The sequence below is a fragment of the Bombus vancouverensis genome, chromosome 3 (assembly GCF_051014615.1).
Source record: "Bombus vancouverensis nearcticus chromosome 3, iyBomVanc1_principal, whole genome shotgun sequence".
Lineage (NCBI taxonomy): Eukaryota > Metazoa > Arthropoda > Insecta > Hymenoptera > Apidae > Bombus > Bombus vancouverensis.
The window spans coordinates 18,184,905-18,204,190 of NC_134913.1; the positions used below are offsets into that span (position 1 = coordinate 18,184,905).

A 19,286-nucleotide genomic window follows, 5' to 3' on the forward strand; every position below is an offset into this window, starting at 1 on the left:
CTTGAATTGCAGTCACGTAGATCAGACTCGCGTTGTTCGAGGATCAACGAGATTCTAATTTCGCGATATCGGAAGAAATTGAAACAGATTCATAAAGAGGCACGCAGAGAATAAAAAACGAATGCTTTTCTTGGTAAACTTTCAGGCCCATAATGCAGGCAGCCGACATCAGATTCACCTTGTACCCTGTGGGCTTCATCATTAGCGCGGTATTCCTGGCAGCCACGTTGGCCGCCGGTTGGTTGCTGCCAGCCTCTCATCACGTTCTGCACTGGCGTTGCCAGACTTATCATGTCACCTGCCTGATGCTCGGTGATCTCCTCATGGCCATCATTCAGCTCGCCAGTGACTCCCTGCACGGCGTATTCTGCAAGGTGGTCGGTGAGTCATTGCGCTTTATGTTTATCCCGTCCTTTTACATATATCGCATTGCAATCTTGCACGATTAGAACATCGCAATTAATCGATCGTTTCCCGGATAATTTAGATCAAGCGTTACGTATTGTATGGAACCAAAAATATCCTGATACGTACTTACGAAGAGGAGTGTATTTCTTAAACGAAAGGTTACAGTTAGAACGACAAAAATTAGGGAAAATTACAGTATACTTTATTACGAGAAGATACACTATGTTTTCTATTCGGTTTGACACTATATAAAAGCATCGTGCAAATCTTTGGATACTCGATTCTTGAGATCCCCCTAGAATCAAAGACCCCGGAGCCACCGTTGTTAATCATTCGAGGTTCGATCATGCGGAACATGCGATTTCTCGCGAAATTAATCAACGACCAGCTTGTCGAACCGACGTTACCAGTAGAACGCGTTCCGCGGCTCGTTTTGATCTCTCCCTGCGTAGCGAATTTTTGCTCGTTTCACAGGGAACAATCGGCGGTGCTCACTCGTAACGCGCGCCAGCTATGCGAGCAAATATACACCGATGGAATTCGAATCGGCCAGGGCGAAGCTTTATTTGCTGTGCGCCATCCCACCAACTCCAGGCTAATTATTCGGATAATCGTGCTAATCCCTCGGCAAAGCTTCGCTTCTCCGTTTCGCTCGTTTCGATCGCGAGAATCGATTACAGCGTACACCTGCGAGCTATCCAACGGATGGTCTCGTCTGTGTCCACGAGTAACAGCGACTCTCATTTGCATCTCCGCTCGTTTCCGGCATTATCGCTTTGTAGTCGGCCTTTTTCGCATCTCTCTCTCTTTCTCTCTCTTTCCCCTCTACGTCCCTCGTCGCGGCCAGATTTAACCCGACCCATTCCGCGGGGTAATTATGTTGCGACCAGGGAAACCGGTGAATTTGCATCGAGCGTATTTCTTTCCGCGCGCAACGCGCGATCCCTTTGCGCGCCGGATCCACCAAGTCTCGCGGCTATTTCCGTTCCCCAGCCACCGGTAAATTTTCACCATAGGATCGCTCGTCCGTTTGACAGAGTACGGCGATTGCGCCCTTTGCGTCCTTTCACCTGATACCGCTCCGCTTCGCGTTCATCGATCGATCAATGGTCTTTGGACTTTTTTGCGCTTTCTACCGTGATATATTCTTTGGTAAATATATTCTTAAACAACGGATAAGAGAGCGAAGGATCTCTCTTGTTCGTGTAGACTCGTGTGCGTCCAAGTAACACGGAAAGAGGAGAAAGTAGGACATCGGCTGACCTACAATCGGACTCTCCACGGGTTGCTCTTCTTGCTCTTTTTCTTCCTTTTTCTTTTCGTCCCTTCTTCCACCAAAGTTTTCCTTCCCTAAGGTCTTATCGCCCTGTTCTCGAACCTTTTACGGACGAAGTTTATTGTATTGACACAGTTTGGTGATGAATTTGTTTGGTTGGCTAGAAGCAACTGGGCGCAACGTGTTGTAGGTTTGTTGGGGGAGACTAATGGTCCGAGTGACGACAGCGATTGTTTAGGAGATTACGCTTCCTAATAATGACATCACGGGTAATTTTTGTTTTCCGGGTTTTTACGCTTCTGATTTCGTTATGGCACGTTTTAAGCGAGATCGTGGAATTAGTTGGAAGTTCACTTTTGTTCGAAATACTTGGTCTGCCTTGTGCGAGGAGATTGCATAAGCGTGTCACGTTATACTTCCTCAGACATCTTACGCGTGGAGAGATAAAATGAGCAAACAGACGCATTTTCAAGGAGAGTCGAACTCGATGGAAGCCAATCTACTGTTCTATTTCTTACAATTACAACCGCTAACACGACGAGCCTCTCAGAATTCAAACTCATTTACTCCGCTGTACGTTAATTTTTCAATTTCTCGTTACTCGATCGCGCATTTTAAACTTTGTTTCATGGATAACGTATCTGTATTTGAATATGTGAGTCTCTCGGAGCTCTACTTTACGGTAATTCCTTCCTTTCATTGCATAGGTACACGATCCACATCTAGTTTCGAGGAAACGATTTATTTACTTCCGTAGGTTCGTTCGTCGTAAGATACGACACAAATAACAGTAAATTCTAAGGTAAGTTCGAAAAGCAACGATCGTATTTTTGTATTTTTCAACTTGCGGAATCGATGGAACGTGGCTTCGCGACTTCTTAACGGTTCGTGTGTACGCATATCGTCTAAAAGAAGAAGGAAGACGTCAGCTGTTATGACGCAACAAACAAATATAAAAGTACGCGGTCGATTAATTTTACTGAAATTTACAACCGTCACGATTACATATCGCTAAATTCGTGTTCCGTCATCTGGCTAAATTATTACTGTTCGACTTTCTGAAACGTAACTGGCATAGTTCCATAAATGCACAGGAATAATCGTAAATCGCAAAGTGAACGTTATAAAAATATTTTGCAATATCCTCGTCCCTTTTTACTTCTTAATTTATGGATCGGTATGTAGTTTCTATGAGCTTATATCTAAGAGATACCAAGAACTACGAACAAAAAAAAGACTAGACACGGTATTGGAATCGAACAGTTGCACAAGCAATCGAAAATTCAGCTGACTCGTCGGCGATCGAGCCGGGAAAACGAATTGGATTCGACTCTGTACTCATTTCATCGTGGCGGAAGTATTAAAATTCATGAGCGTTTTTAATTCGATTAGTTCGGTCGTCTTTCAGGAACCGACTACGACGGCGGCAACAGTAGCCGGTTAAAAATTCAACTCGATTATGTTCGCTCGGTGAAATCTAGTTTCCCCGAACTGTTAACTTCTTCTCCCTGAGGCCTCTCGCAGTGCTTCGCGGCCGGAATAATTTGCAGCCGGGGAAATCTCATCGGTTCTTAAACCGTGGATCGTGCTCGGACTTCTGTTTCCAAATCGATCGGTGATTCCGTTTAGAATCAGCTACATACACGCTATGTCCAGTTCGTCGAAAGCTATTAGCGAAACCGACGTATTTGAGAAAGCACCAGGACCACCGGTTCTACTGTTGACTCGATCGAAAGTTGGAATTTATTTTTCCATTGCCTCAAGTTCGCGGAAGCCCTCCGTTTCCTGTTACCTGTTTTCTCGCTGAAAATTCTACGCACTACTCCGCTGCTCGTTTTATACTGGCCGATACAATATTTGCGTAACGGAAACCTTGAAGGATGATCGGATCGATAAAAAATAAATTTTTACTCGTCACTGGAGATCGTTGTGTGTTTATCCTGGTACGTGCGGTTTCTTCAGGTAGCCACCACGTTCGAGTTCCACGATATCTTCGATTACGCGCCGCGCAAGCGGCGTACAATTTTACGCTAGCGTGACGCCACTTCGATCAACCAAAGAATTTCCCCGCGACGTTTAACACGTTCCGTGCCAGACCGATGTTTGGTTACTCTTTCGTTCGATCACGTTGCTACGATTAATAGTTTTGCCTATGCCTTACAATTGTTTTTTGTACTTCAAATAACACGATTATAAAGAAAAGGCTGTATCGTTTAAGATGTGTTAAACGTCAAGGCAATAAATTTAATTTTTATGGAATTGTTTCAACAAACACACGGTTGAACATTTACTCTGCCAAAATTCCAAATGATTCGAATGGAAAGTTGAGCGTGCGGCGTATACACACGGAACGCGTTAACGGTATCGCGATTGTCTCCCATCTTTTCTCGTTGTTCTCGTGCCGTAGGAAAATGTCAATGCGGAGACGTTATTGTTTCGTAGAACTAGATTGTTACGTATCGATGGCCTTGCAACGTCACGGCATCGAAAAACGGGTTAAACGCTCATTGCCGCAATTACGGGACTTTTTCAGCGTTTTAGACGACAGTCGGCCGGTGCCGGTATGCGGTCAAAGCGATTACACGGACGGGTTATGCCGTTTTTTTTTCGTTGAGGTTGCATTGCGATTTACGAACGCGTGGCGTAACGCGCGTATGCTCTGACGCGCGTGTGTTGCGTGCAAGGTTTACGCTGGTCGGTTCTTCGATCCTGTTAGATGGAAATAGGAGGCATCGCGTGGAACAGGTTGATCGCCATAGGTGTCCGTGATGTTACAGTAGCTTCCAGGACTTTATTCCTGATTTATAACGCTGTTGGGATTTGGAATGTTTCAAAGTCGTTACAATTTTAACTTAAAAAATATCTTTCTATTTTTTTTCCTTTCTTTTTTTTTTTTGTATCGCAGTTGATAAATGAAAATGATTTTCTGTGCTGTTTATACAACCTCGTTCAGATTAATCAAGTTGTATGTTTGCATCCAAGTAAATTGAAATTCAAGTACTTCTCAAGCAAGTAGTATCGTAGCTTCGCTAACGCGAAACTGCTATTTTCACTTAAAGTACACTTATTCTTCCAAGTTTCAAGCGAAGCTCAGATTCTCTCGACGGTTCTTTGACTTTAAAAGAACAGGAGTTCCTTCCCAAGTAACTTGAAGTTATTTCCAGTTTCATATCTGGTAATATCGGTTTACCAAATGGTAACCAAGTCGACTGTCTCTATTTTCTTCATACTTGATGTACGTAATATTTTTATTATATTTACGCTCTATAGTTAATGTCTCACATACTTAATCGCTGCCTTCAACGTTATTTTCCATTGTGTTATTATTATTATTTATTAGTATTATTATTATTATTATTTATTATTATTATTATTATTATTATTTATTAGTATTATTTTCCACTTACAACTCCTACGTATCTTTCAGCACATTCAGGTCGTTCAGTGAATTTTATCCGCAACTGAACCAAAGGCGTTTATACTCAACTTTACGTACAAATTTCCTCCTCGTAAAAGGAGTTAATTCGGTTGATACACCCGGTATATAAGGGAATGCCTTCATCTCGTAACGCTTTAATTGCGCTCGTTCGCAAGTATCCACGTTCCCGTGGCTCGACTCTCTCCGCAATGGCTCGTAGCTCGATTCACTTTTAATTACTTTCGACCTTGCAAATATCTGTCGTGTCTGGAGCCGGATGACTTCATGGAAACTCTCTTCTTCCGGCGCGTATCATCGAGGCGTGACTTGACCTTCGCCAACGATCCGTGTTGCGTTGTATTGTAGTTCTTTTCTATTCACTTACGTATCTAACTTCGATATGCGTGGAATAATTGCGCGTTGCGTGTCGTCCTTTCTCGTTCCACGACGCCCAAGAAAACTACGCGATCCTGCGTCTTCGTTGCTTTTCTTTCCAGAAAGAGTCATCGTGAAGGTAAGAAACGTTACTCGACTTGTTGATCTTTCTCGTGTTACCTTATTTCCTAAGAAAACACCGCGACCCGACATCGTTTCGCCGTGACTTTGGCCGAGAGGCAGCGTACACCCTTTTATGGGGAACCCTCGTCGATAGCGTATTCCGAGCGACAAACTGGAGGAGATTGAGAACGCTACGCCGGTTTCCATTCCTGCCTTTCGATCAGTTCCATATTTTGCTGTGATGTGTGTGCAAGCTTCGAACCAATAGCGTATTGTGAATAGCAGGACGATCGGAGTGCCGAAACGGGCAGTTTGTAATTTTTCATTGAAATCTTGTGAATTCGATACGTAGATGCAGCGGAGTATTTTTCGAAATTTGAATGATTTTAAAGTACAGCTCTGGCTAGAAGCTTGGAGTCGCGTTATCTATTCTGTGGAATTTTAGAATAAATTAGATTGGAATTTTATTTCCTTAGGAAACAAATAGAACATCCGTTGAATGTATATTGGCTTGGCTACTAAGCGATTGCGAATTTCGTCATTGGATGGTAATTGCAAAATGAATGAAATGTAAGACCAGTGCCAAAAAGTTCAAGATAGAAACTACACGAAACAAATACGTGTTGCAAATATTTTTCCATGTACACAACCGGCTAAGAATTTGGAATCATTTTCTCAAACGTATCTACATCGAACGAAGACTATCGATCTATTGGGTTGGCAACTAAGTGATCGCGGATTTTGTCATTAGGTGGTAATGCCGGTAATTCCTGTTAAGTTTGCCACCCAATATATAGAGAAAGGACAATTTGTTCGAATTTCTTGGAAGAATTAATAAAATACCGTTGAAGAAGTTAAAGGCGAATTATTGGGTTGACAACTAAGTGATTATGGATTTTGTCACTAGGTGGTAATGTCGGTAATTCCTGTTAAATTTGCCACCCAATATATAGAGAAAGGACAATTTGTTCGAATTTCTTGGGAGAATTAATAAAATACCGTTGAAGAAATTAAAGGTGAATTATTGGGTTGGCAACTAAGTGATCGCGGATTTTGTCACTAGGTAGGAATGGTAATCATTAACATTCAATACCATGCAATCGCTTAGTTGTCAACCCAAGTGATCAGTCTTCGTTCGATGTGGATACGTTTGAGAAAATGATTCCAAATTTTTAGCCGGTTGTGTACATAGAAAAATATTTGCAACGTGTATTTGTATAGTTTCTATCTTGAACTTTTTGGTACTAGTCTTACACTTCACCCATCTGTACTTGTAGACGTGAATTTCTTAAGAACGATGCGTTCCAACGAATATGAAATTGGTTTCAGTCGTTATTTCCTCGTTCTATTTGTCTTTGTTAGAAGATTCAACTTTATTTTCTAGTAATTTCGATCGTGGTCATTTTCAAAGTCTCCTCCTTCGTCGAATGGACCTACTTTCGTTTCATATACGTTGCAGGGATTCGTCGAAAGTTTGGTTCAGCTCAGTTCTCCGATGCAAGTTCTCATTTACGAAAGGGTTCCCTGTTCCGTGATTCTCTGGACCGTCGAGTAAGCCTAAAAAAAACGTACAGCAGCCTGGTGGGTGTCTTTCCTTTTTTTTCTTTTTCTTTTTTTTTTTTTTAACCAACACGTCCGCCGAGAAGACGACCTATAATCTCTTTTCGTGCAAAGGGAGAAAGTCACCCTTGTCGTGACGCCAGCGATATCCCGGAATTAATGACGGTAAAAAGCACGCTTCCCCGACGAAAAGTCACGGATTTTTGTCCGTACGTCGCCACCCATATTTGTTCTCCAGTTCGTTCCGAGACCGTTCGATATTTCATTTCGCTATTTATACGTTCCAGATGATGACTTCTTGCAAACTCTTTTTACGTCTTGGTTTTTCCCAGAATTCTCGCGTTTAGAAGGAACGCCAGTGGTAGAATCGTCTTAATGTTATTCGAAGAAATCAAGTTACCTTTTACGTAATCGAGCCAAGTAGAAAGAAGCAAATAGAAATCTTTCACTGTCACGAAAAGATATCGATGCAAAGTCGTAATATTCCCTTGCTCCCTGCGTAATAATTTCGATAATTCGATACGTGGTTCTGTGGCCGTATTGTACCTTCTGCCATCAACAACGAATCGTTTCATAACTATAACTGCTTTACCGAAATCATAGCAGCCTAAACGGCACGCAAAAACGACATTGTTTCCAAGAATTAATTTCGACCGTCCGGATCTTTTTACAGCTACAATTTTAATTCCAAGAGAACCGTCGAACCTCCCTGTTTCATCTATTTCTTTTAGCCCGTGATTATGGTTAATTGAAAGATTAGATACACCGGCAGTGTAGCGACACTCGAGGAAATCCGTTATCGTAGGTCGCTTTCTTTCGATGTCAAGTTCGTTTCTCCTCGGGTTGATTAATGACACGGTTAATTAGCCTAAAATAGCGTGGCACGAGCGAACGCAACGGATTCCGTGTTCCCTGACGACAACGCTCTTTTTCATTCAAACGCGTTGGCTCGCTATGCTCAGTCTGTACAGTGTACAACACGGTTGGCGTTCGCTTATCGTTGCTTGTTCCCTCTTTGTGGGGTAGCAGAGGGAAACCCTTTCCGTGTTCGCTTGCCTCGAACACTGGTTACGTTTCAAAGTCGCCAGGGAGAGATAATCGAAGTAATTGTTTCGCTGGAGATTTATAGGGTAAGATGCGTGAAGATTGGTGTCAAGAGCAAGGGGTAGATAATTGTTGGTATAACGACAAAGCCAAATTACCCTGTGGGGAGGCCAGAATTTACTGTTAATCAGAATCGATAGGCCGCGAAGTTTTAGCTATTTATAGAAAATTGAAATACGCAAAAATATACAAAATGTCCAAAGGTAGAATACTTATTATAATATTTAGAGAGTGGAACAAGTTTCTCGACGTGTTCCATTTCTTTCCAGCCCCGGTTATAAAGATATAAATTCCTATAAAAAGACACGCTCAGCGATGCGAAACTTCTTGAACGTGACGAACAATTTTCTCAAATATAATCAGAGTTTCGATTAATACATCTCCATCGTCATTTTTCAGATAGACTGTGTATTTCAAACGTACAGTTGCATAAGAAATTGCATAGTAATTCTTGAAACTTCCAACCCCATCCCCCTTTCATATAAAGCGTAGGATTATGATTTTTAAATTGCCCTGCATTCGAGCTCCGCGTGAGTCGTAGGCAGAGGAATGGGCTATCCGTCTTCTAGGCCGGAAATTACACAGTCCTTAAGAAGTTGCGAAACTCGGTTGTTCCGATTGCTTAAGAAACTTTTCTCCCTGTGAATATTGCTTTCCCCGAGAGAACGCGAACTTTCGATTCGCTGGTTTTAATACACTTTTTACGAGTCCACGGAAAATTGTCACGCTTTCGCGATTTTATTATCTGCGTATACACGGTGTACGCTCCGTTTGTTCGACAACGCGAAATCAGAAGCACGAGCAGAGTTTACAGAAGACTGAAACATAGAGGAAACAAGATCTGGACGACGCGAGATCACACGTTATAAAACGAATAATTCGTAATATTTATTCGTTCGTCATACGGTCAGTGAACGCTGGTAATTTGAAGCAATTTTAAGAAAATCCCGAAGTTTGGAACTTCGGTGATAAAGTTAGGGTAATTTGGTGCGTATATCGGAGAACAAGTTAGAACGTAGAGAGAAGAAAGAATTGCTCAGTTTCGTGAAAGAGAAATAAACGAGACTATTTCTTTATGCCAGCAGCTATCATATTTTGGCTCGAGCATGGCACTCGGCATAGAATGTAACGTTACAGTCCTTGGTTCTGCCAAGCCATATGCATCGGTACGACCAAGATATCGTTTTAAACGGAGGAAAGAAATATTCGTTGTTTAATAGAACAGTATACGAGATATAAAGTTTCAGTAGATTATTACGACTAATACGGAATAAGTCGATGTACACGTCACTCGATCTGTCCAACGAATAAATGTCTTTTTATAACAAACGATAAATTGTAATTCCTATTCGAAAAGCTCATGTGTAGACACTGACATAATGTGTTTTATATTGGTCAATTAACGAATATTTGTTCCTATGGAATAACGCGTAAAATACGCTTGTCTGGCCACGAATGATCGTTTCTATTGACGTAAGCTAAAATTCTATTAAAATTCTTCCTCCAATTTAATTCAATTACAAAAAGAAGTTTCGATAAAGAGCGTTCAACTGTTCTAATCCTGTCAACGTCCAATCGTTGTTCTCTTCGTCGTTCTTTAGCACCCCATAAAAAACTAGATCGTAAATTCTTGTCTTGCCAGTTTATTACGTACTTCTGCCACCTCTCTATGAGTTCCACTTATCCAATTAGCCATTCGCCGTACAGTCAGATCCTCGACCAGGGTTTACAACGACACCTGGAAAAATAGCTCGTAAAAGGTGTATGCAACGACGAAAAGCTGACGAGAAGGATTTTCTCGAAAGTCCTCGACGGTTCCGCGCGCGGCGCGGCATTTTATCCGGCGGCAAATCGCGGCGTGCCATTTTTATGTTTGCAAGCCCCGGCGGCGCGGAGGGTGGAAAAGGGTGATTAAAGAGCGCCGTGGCGCTCTCGCAAGAAACAAGCCCGCGAGCAAAAAAGTAGCGAATCGTATGTCATACGTGGGCGGGGTGCGAGAATCGCGCAGAGGGTGGCGCAATTGGAAACACATGGGCGCGCTGGCGTTTCCTTTTTTCCCTGTTTTCCTCCTTTTTCTTCCTTCCTTTCTCCCGCTATTTCACCGTTACGCGGTCGTTCCTGCCAGCGGAATCGAGATTTTTACGTAATACCCCCGTGTTGGTACGCTTTGGATTTCGTCTACAAAGGGATTTTTCCTTAGCCTTTGACTCGTGCAAAGTCAGAATTCAGCCGACGCGACGTCTCGGTGTTTTCGAGTTTCTTTTGAGATAATTTAATGCAACGACGGCTGTTACTAAACTCTTTTTATTAAAAAATATACCATCGTTACGAAGCAGGTAGTGCATATTTTTTAATTCGATGTAACGCGATACGATTGACGCTAGATTTTGTAAATCCCTTAATTTTAGTATTAAGGTAGACGATTAGTAAATGGCGGGTATTTATGCATTTATCGGAAATCGAAACGAATTAACATAAATTTAAATAAATGCACGATCTATGGAAAATTTCGCAGGCGAAAAAGAGTAGCGTATTTTTTGTAATGCCTCGAGGCTGATCACATTCTGTTTCTTTGATTATGATCGTAGGAATATTTTGTATTGAGATTCAACGTCTAACAGCTTACGTCCAATTCTTTAGAAAGCAAAATACCAACTACAATAAAATTACAAAATTTACGTTTCATATTTCTCGTATATCGTCGAAGTTTATCAACACCGAAATGAAAAATTCACGCCGATTCCCGGAAAAATTTCATCGCGGATCAAGCAGCAGCTCGTAAAACTTGTCGCGAACGCGTTAAGCGAGATACAGCCTGTCAGTTCGATAACTTCAATAAACATCTCACGTGCGATTCGATTTGCTCTAGACGTCTCTCATCCTGCTTCCGCCTTCTGAATTCCTCGAATCAACAGTCGACGCTAGCTTTTCATCCTTCCAAGCCCTCGTCGTTTCTTAGTCAATCCAGGAAGCAGCGTTGAATATTTCTGGATAACGTGATGGCCTTTATCGAGGAAGACACCGCGATTGTCTGGCACGGATAGTCGCGGTGCCTCTTTGGATTGCGAACGTCGGCGGTTGGGACACGACGATTGCCAAATAATTGACCAATTTAAGGTTACGTGACTGGGACGTGTCTCGTCGAGGCGAGACGTAATGTGACGAAGCAGGGGAAAAAGTCGAGGGGAGAGAGTACCCTGGTCGTGGTCCCCTGGCGCCATCATCTCTCTCTTTCTCTCTTCGTGTCGTCCCTTCGTATGCTCGTCTCTCCCTCTTTCCTGGCTCCTCGATTCGGCTTCGCTCGGCCGATTCTTGTCGACAAGCAGATTACGTTTCTGTCGCACAGTAAATATGATCGATAGGTTTCGTTCGGACCACCGTGAAAGGATTGCGAAACGGAGGCGTTCGAATCGCGCCTTTGCTCTGCTGAACGATTGTATCGAAAATAGTCGCGGACTTGATCGAAACAGCGTGGAAGAGCGAGTAGAAAGATTGCCAGGCGTTTCATAGCGTCGGATGGACCGTACGATTTTTGTTATTTGTTTGTTGCGCGTATATGGGAGGATTGATAGAGCCAAACGTTTTCCTTTCGAGTCTCAGATTTATGGATTTTGATACAAAGATAAGGAATAGTGGCCGGTCGAGGAATAAATTAGGAGTTAGAAAAAATAAAATGGAGGTTTTAAGTTTCATCTGGTACTCACTCGAACATGGTGACATTAATTACACGTGTGCAATGTTTTACAATATATTTAGAGCTCCGTGAAAATTGTTTCTTATACAGTTTTATAGGAAATGGTACTTCGGGTAGAAAAAAATGTACGGATTATTGTCCAAAATTATCAAAAATCTTTTCGATAAATATTATGTCTTGTGGAATGTGTCGAAGTACGAAGCAAAGGGAAACATCCCATGGTGAAAAATTCGCGATACCATAGAGTGTAGAGCGTAACCAAATTGATATAACAAATGCAGGTCGGAAGCGGCGCGGAACGGTTTTCAGACAGATCGTCTCCCGGCATTGGTTCGAGGGCTCGTTGTAAATATGATAGATGGAGCTCGTTCATTTGCTCGTAAGGACTGGAAAATATGTTACGCGGCCGACTGTAGGCAGAGACAGGGAGATCTCGATATGAAATATTGGTCGGGCTTCCATCGGCATGGAAATTTCATCTGTGACGGAGCCGGCGATCATAAATCTGGGTAAACAGCGTGCAGAGACGAAGAAATTTCTTTTTTTGTCTCTCTCCCTTTCTTTTCTGTCCCTGAAGCGTGTTCGAATGCACCGCGAGAGGGTGAAACTTGGAACCAGGCGCGCGTCCACGTCCAGAGAGCAAAATACGATCCCTCTCTTTCCCTCTCTTTCTCCTCTCTTCTCCTCTTTGTTTCCCTGTACCTCGGCCGAGCTTTCGTTCCAGCTCCCAGCTAGAGCTTTGTTCCATGGTGCATAAAAGCGAACCTCGGAGTCCGGAACTGTGCGAAATCCGCGATAAATAAACCGTCCTCCTATGCGAGCGATACGGTTCACGCGTAGGACAATTTACTTTTTACGGCAGACGCGGAGAAGCTGCAATCCCCCCGGAAAAAAGGGCTTTGAGATTCCTCGGGACAATTGGCCCGTAGAGGTTCTGCCGGTTGCGGACGATCGTCCACAGAGACGCGATAAGTCGCACTGGACACGTGAAACGAGAATCGAGAGAGCGCTAGAACGTTAAATATTTTTTTTCTTTTTTTTTTTTTGATACGAGGGTTGATTAACCCCGTAACAGTGGTAGGGTATACGTATCTGGAACCTTTGAAGTATGTTTTCGAAAGCAGGCAATTTTGCCTGGGATAATCAGGTTTCGCGGGAATATGGGCGAAGAGCGAAAAATGTTTTTTCTGGGAATGAAGTTTGTTAGGGCTGGTTCCTAAAATGTACGTGTGTGCCCTTTGAAGGGTGGTTCTTGAAAAAATATTTCCAAGAGGTAATCAAGGGCTCGCGTTATAATATTCAAACATTCGGGGAGCGTGTTTATGCTAAGAGAATATTAACGCGTAAAATCTGTCCGATATAATTTATGTATTAACAACGAAAAACGTGATTTTTCGTAATGTAGGCGAACGTTTCAGAAACACTCACGGAGAAAAAGGAACAGCGGTTAAGAGGTGGCTCTTCCCTCGATCAAGAAGATGTTACTCGGAGCTCGAGGGAGGGAAAACTGTCAGGGGATAAAGAAATCGCTCTCTGATTACGTTTCGCCCATTCCGCACACACGCGGACCCGTTGGAAATCCCAAAGGGAAGCTCCTTTTTCCGTGTCCCGGAAGGTGTCTGCAGCTGGTGGATCTGAAAAGTCGCGGTTGCTCTCGAACCACCCTCTTTAATGCCGCCACTTTATCGCGAGGACGGCTCTCTTTTAAAGTTTCTCGAATTTACGCTGCTCCGGTTGCTGCTCCGCGTTCACCTGACTACCCTCGCTGCTCTGCAAAATCCCACTTCCTTTTTTTCTTACGACGATAAATACACTCCAGCGGTCGATGATTTAGCGAAACGCATCAAGGAAAATATCGCGTCGTAGATCGTGGCTTGTAAGAGCTTTTCGCGATACGTTAGCGCGCAACAAAAATAAATAACACCGCGATTTCGCGAAAAGCCGGGGCAATCAGTTTCCTCGTGGAGCTTTTCCAGCCCAAGGGAGAGAGAATCCCGTTAGAAAAGTAACCACCAGCCAACGAGGAAGGGTGAGAGGCGACGCGCTCCTCGAGCTTCGCGTTGGTCGCGGCGAAGAATTATTTCCGTCGGTTTCAACGGCTCCTAACCTCGTTACTAGATGAAAAGGATGCTTCCCCCGCGTCTACTCGCGACGATGCATACCAGAGTGTCGGCGAAAGTCACATGGAAAACCGCGAGCCCGCGATCGAGCACACTTTTTCCACTGGCGGGGGCACGATATTCAACGAGTATGGCTCCAGAGGGATGAGACTCTCCGAGAAAATGTAGTTACACGCCCTATTCCACACGGTTTACCCCTAGACGCGTCCCCTTGCGGTTCTGTGTGTGCCGCGACACACCGAGCCACATTGGCCGACGTTTGGTTAGAACGTGAGTTTTATCTCAACGAGTAATTTTGTTATTCGTTTCTGCAGAAAAGAAACGTCTTTCCACCGATTTGACAAACGATGTATTTTTTGTCATTCTATTCATTTTTGTCATTCTACGGATATTCTCCGATTAGTGGCGATTGTTCGTCTCGCAAGGACGTTGACTCGACTGCGACGCTTCCTTCGAAATAACAATTTCTAGTATTTGTTCAGGAGGGCCACGATTTCAACAACAGGAAAACGGTACGTTTCCTGGGGTTTCCGAAAACAGTCGCATTCAGAAAATCTTGACCTGGCTCCTATACTATGTTAGTTCTTGGATATAGTAATAGTATAGCAATACTAGCATAGTACTAGTATAGTACTATGGTAATATAGATATAGTAATTTGTATCGTTCGTTCCAAGGAAACACGTTCCTGACAGGTAAACAAGGCCTTTTTAAAAGTTTGCTAACTTCTTCGAGCTTCGCTGGTGTTCTTCCGATCGAGCGAGATTGTTTGTTTCGCAAAAATCTTGCCTCGACCAGGAGAAAACAAATGCTTCTTTCGTCCGTTCGGAACGCAACAAGGGAGCAGAGAGAACAATTGGCCGGGGGTGGGGTAAAAACACGGAGCGCAAATTGAAAGCAAGAGGACGGGAGGAGTAGCGAAAACGAGAATGGATGCCCTCTTCCGATTGCCCGGCTCGTTCCTGAGCGACTCTGGCGTCGCGATGCTGCCTCCACTCGTTGTTTTACCGTCGCTTTCTGGGAAACTCAGCGGCGAGACTGTTTCCTTCCGGAAAATGGACGCGTTCCAAGCGGCCAAACTGCCGTGTATACGCGATCTTCGTGTTTTCTGGACCCATGGCTCGCGACCCATTCCACCACAGCATATTCGTAAGTCGAAAAGTCGGTAGAAAGAGGAGCGCGATGATCTTTCACGGTTTTCCGCTTGAATTCGCCGCGACGTCTCGGTTGACCGAAGCAGACTGGCTGACTCCAGCAGACAAAAGATCGATTTATTGTAAAAATCCTCTGTTTTTGAGCGTCTTCGATTTTCATTCTTATTGTTCCGAAGTTGTACGCTTCTTCAGCAACTGGTTTGTCATTTCTTTACTAGTTTATCGGGATAACTGCTGGGAAATACATTTCCAATTGTGCAGTTAATATATGTCTACTACAGGTCTTCTTTTAACGAAAAGAGGATAAGCTCGTTGCAATGATTTACCGCGAAAGTGTTGGTAAGGCCAGAAGAAGATTATTATTTTTAATCTTCCCGGGAGAAATAATCATTTATTTACAATAACGTCCACTGAAACCCATCTTGGCATCGTGTTTGTATGGACGAGAAATTAAACGGACACATAACGTGCTAGCATCCCTCGAGATAATAATTGGTCCTACCTTTTCCTATGTTCCAAATGAAATATACGTACAATCCCTGATTCGATCATCTCGTGGAATATTTCAATTCACTAGCGACACGAAGATTTTTGGTCGAAGCAAACGCAGCTTAACCTGCAGCAAGGAAAGCTGTCTTTTAAAAAAATAATCGCCAAATATTTGCCCCGCTGTGCCAAGCACCGGCAGTTCATCACGAAGCTCCGGGATTAGACAATGCACGGAGTATCATCAGAACGGTACCCTCTTGCTTCGTCGTCGTTCATCCTCCAGTTTTTCCTGCTCGCCAGGCCTACGTTCATCCGGCCGTAGCTCGCGGCGTATCTTCTTTGTCTGTCGACCTACTGTTTCAAATCCCGAATCTGCCTGTTTTTCGACGGACGTGAAAGCCCGATGAGTAGCGAAAAGCCGGATGTAACTCGCTTCACGTCGAGATTTCCGCGTGTCTTGCTCAATTTTTTAACATCCTCTTCGACAACGAGCTCCTAACCTTCTCGTACTCTCTTTTCTATCCTGTTGCGATTTTTCTTCGTACTCATATCACCGTTAACCGATCGATGGGTTCTATGTTTAGAAAACGTCTGAGACCTTTATCCCTTTTCTCAGGAACGAATAATAGCGTTCCCTGAAAGAGGTAACGTTCATTGTTCCTGGAACGACGAAATTATGGTTGTTAACACACCGAGACAACGAGACTTTTTAAAGATTTTTGCTACATGATGTCTCTGGGCTTCTTGGCGCTCGCAATCGACCAGAGGACAAGCGTAACGATGATTATGGGAATACGGCCAGCACCGGTGCATGCATATATCTCTGGAGTCGCGATAATAACGATAGTAGTAATAAATTGTCGTTGGCTGCGACAGCTCCGACCATATTCATGATTATGACTATAATAAATTGGTGGACGACCGCTCGGAGGACCGATCGCTTATTATTATTAGAGCGAATATAACAGCTTCACCGTCGATTATGCCCTGCCTACTCCCTCTCCCTTAAGTGAATTAACAGAGACCAGCGTGTTATACGTAGCTGGTCCGACCATTTACTTGCTGACGATCATTTTATAACCTAAAATTAAACAAATCCCTTCAGAGTTTGCATTATTCATCCTGCCGGGTAATTTCAATATTCGTAATAGCAATTATTACCGTATTAAAAAAATCGAGGAAATTCATTTCCCTCTTGATCCACCCCTCCGACGACTTTCGGTCTCCGTTATTTTATTTTCAACGAATCAAGCAACCGTCTACCTTTTATCACCGCGATAAAACTTCTTTCATCCACCGCGAAGGAAACGCGTTAACGTCATTAGAATTAGCGAGGACGAAGGCGTTCAAGAGGATTTTCCCCACGGTAGTCTCGATGAAATATTTTTCGGTGCAGCGTGGCGCGCGTCCGATTAAATTCGCGCGGCCGCGTCGCGCAATAATTCACGAGGACCGAGCGCAGTCGGAGCCTTTTCCCCGTTTTTCCGGTCCCCCTTTTTTGGCAACGTTTTTAAGGTTCCATGCGCGGCTAATAGGAAAAGATTGTGTCTCGCTAGGGTGACCGCGCGACGCACCCCAACCTCGTGCTTCTCGCGCTCGATTTATCATCGTGACGTGTACTCTGTGCTGGCTGCCGCGTCTCCCTTTCTCCGTTTTAGGGTGGTTTCCTCTGGATCCTCTTATTCCCCCCGATCTACTAGCTCTACATTGCAGCCCCCGATCCCGTGAAATTAAGGCGAATCGCGGAGTTTCGTATTTCGGCGACCTCGTACGCGATTAACTTTCTTCGATAGTCCTCAACCCTCGATAAATCCTCCGCGATTGGTGGGAGATTCTCCCGAGGGTTCTGATCGATAACATGTTACTTCCTCGCCGAGGCTTTTTCAAATTTTGTTGATGTAAGCGATTACAATTTCTTTTTATCGGCGAAGAAAGGAAATTAATAATTGAAATATGGGGCTCACGTTATTTTTGCAAAAGTTTGTGCTTTCTTTTTTTTTACTAAGTATATGAAATCTTTAGCACAAATAACGCGTGTTATAAATAATATATTTATCCATTTATATATCCATCTTTTGCTAAAGAAAGATCTATTTCCGAGAGAAACTTGCCACTAAGAAAAGGCGCGAACTCGCAAACTCGCAGCTTCAAATACCTCGGTGAAGTTTAGCGATGCTAAACAAATGAGCCGTCTTCGAGAGCTAAAGAAAGAATTAACATAACATTAACAATTTTCTGTCATTCGATCGGAATCCCTTGGAATTATCTCGGGTTGCCGAGTGGGACGATGAAATTCGAGTTGGACGAAATTCGGCGCGTTGCGGTGGCCGTCGAGCGATCCGTGTGTTCCCCTCGAGTGGGCGGGAAATTCGAAATAAAAGGAGCGCAGAGACCGCGACCAAGCCGGCTGCCGGACCTTCGGAAATTTATTCACCGCGACCAGGCGAAGTTAGCAGAGAAATGGAGAGGGGGAACCGGTCGTGAACGGTCGATGGTCTCGCGGCGGGTTGCCCTATGCGAAACACTCTGGCCACCGTGATCCGACTGTATTCCGTTTCGATAACATATTCAGTCGAGAGCGAAAACTGGCTCGCGAACATCTTCGTGTTTCTGTCTCCTTCGATCTTCCATAACCCAGTCCTACCTCAGTTTCTCGTCTCGGTCCCAGTAGGTTGTTGCTCGCAGGATATCCAACGAAATGGGACAGGTTTTACGTAGAATTTGTGCGATCGATCAAACCCGGATCTATCTTGGAAGAGATGCGTCCGTACGTGGATGAAGAGCTACGAATAAGGAAATTGGAAAATTTGTTAAAGAAATAAGTACAGCTACATATAGAAGCTTTCATAAAGCATATCTTCCGTAATAAGACAGTTGAAGGAGTCGATGAAATAAAGATACAGCTCCATTTTCTAGTAATTTGAGCGAACTAAGAAAAATCAATGAAAATTGAATTACTTTTTGAAACGTGCTGTGAATTTCATAGTCGACTATTATTAGTATATAGTAATAAACTTTTGAAGACACGACTGACAAGTGAAAGAAAGGAATGTTTGCCGGTACAGCGACGCAAAGTTGTAATTGATAAAAATCAGCTGTGCATTCAATTTCTAAGAATTTCCGCGCCTCTGCGGTATCGTGTAAGAATCTTGGATAAAAGTTGTTCGAACGCGCGATACTCCGAAGCGCGAGTATATACCTACCATCCTCGTATCGGATACACGAGGACAGAAAATTGCGAGTACGGTCGCACAATACACGGAGTATTTCATCATCGAGTCCCGTTTCTCGTTACGTCGGAACTACTCGGAAGCGAAGCGGTTCCTTTCAACAGCGCCGGCAGCAGCAACCTGATTTCATTGTAGCGGCCAGTGGAAAGGCAAGAGCGCCAGATAGAGAAAGTTTCTCCCTGTTCACCGAAAAATTTACCGAGAGAGACGGGCTCTTCTTCCGCTCAACTCTCTCTCTCTCTCTCTCTCTCTCTGTCTCGCGCGCGCGCGCTCGCGTGCTTCTCTCTCGTGAAAAGCCACCTTTATTCGACGTAGAGAAGTCGCGTGCTAGCAGCT

General features: G+C 43.7%; 1 protein-coding gene across 1 annotated transcript in view; it reads left to right on the top strand.

The window, feature by feature from the left end:
* Positions 1 to 19,286, top strand: part of mthl1 (adhesion G-protein coupled receptor methuselah-like 1) — a 153,658-nt gene that overhangs the window by 5,429 nt on the left and 128,943 nt on the right. Inside the window, exon 3 of the mRNA XM_033328306.2 lies at positions 146 to 381. Coding sequence (XP_033184197.1) covers positions 146 to 381 — 236 coding nt within the window. The remainder of the gene's footprint in view (positions 1 to 145; positions 382 to 19,286) is intronic.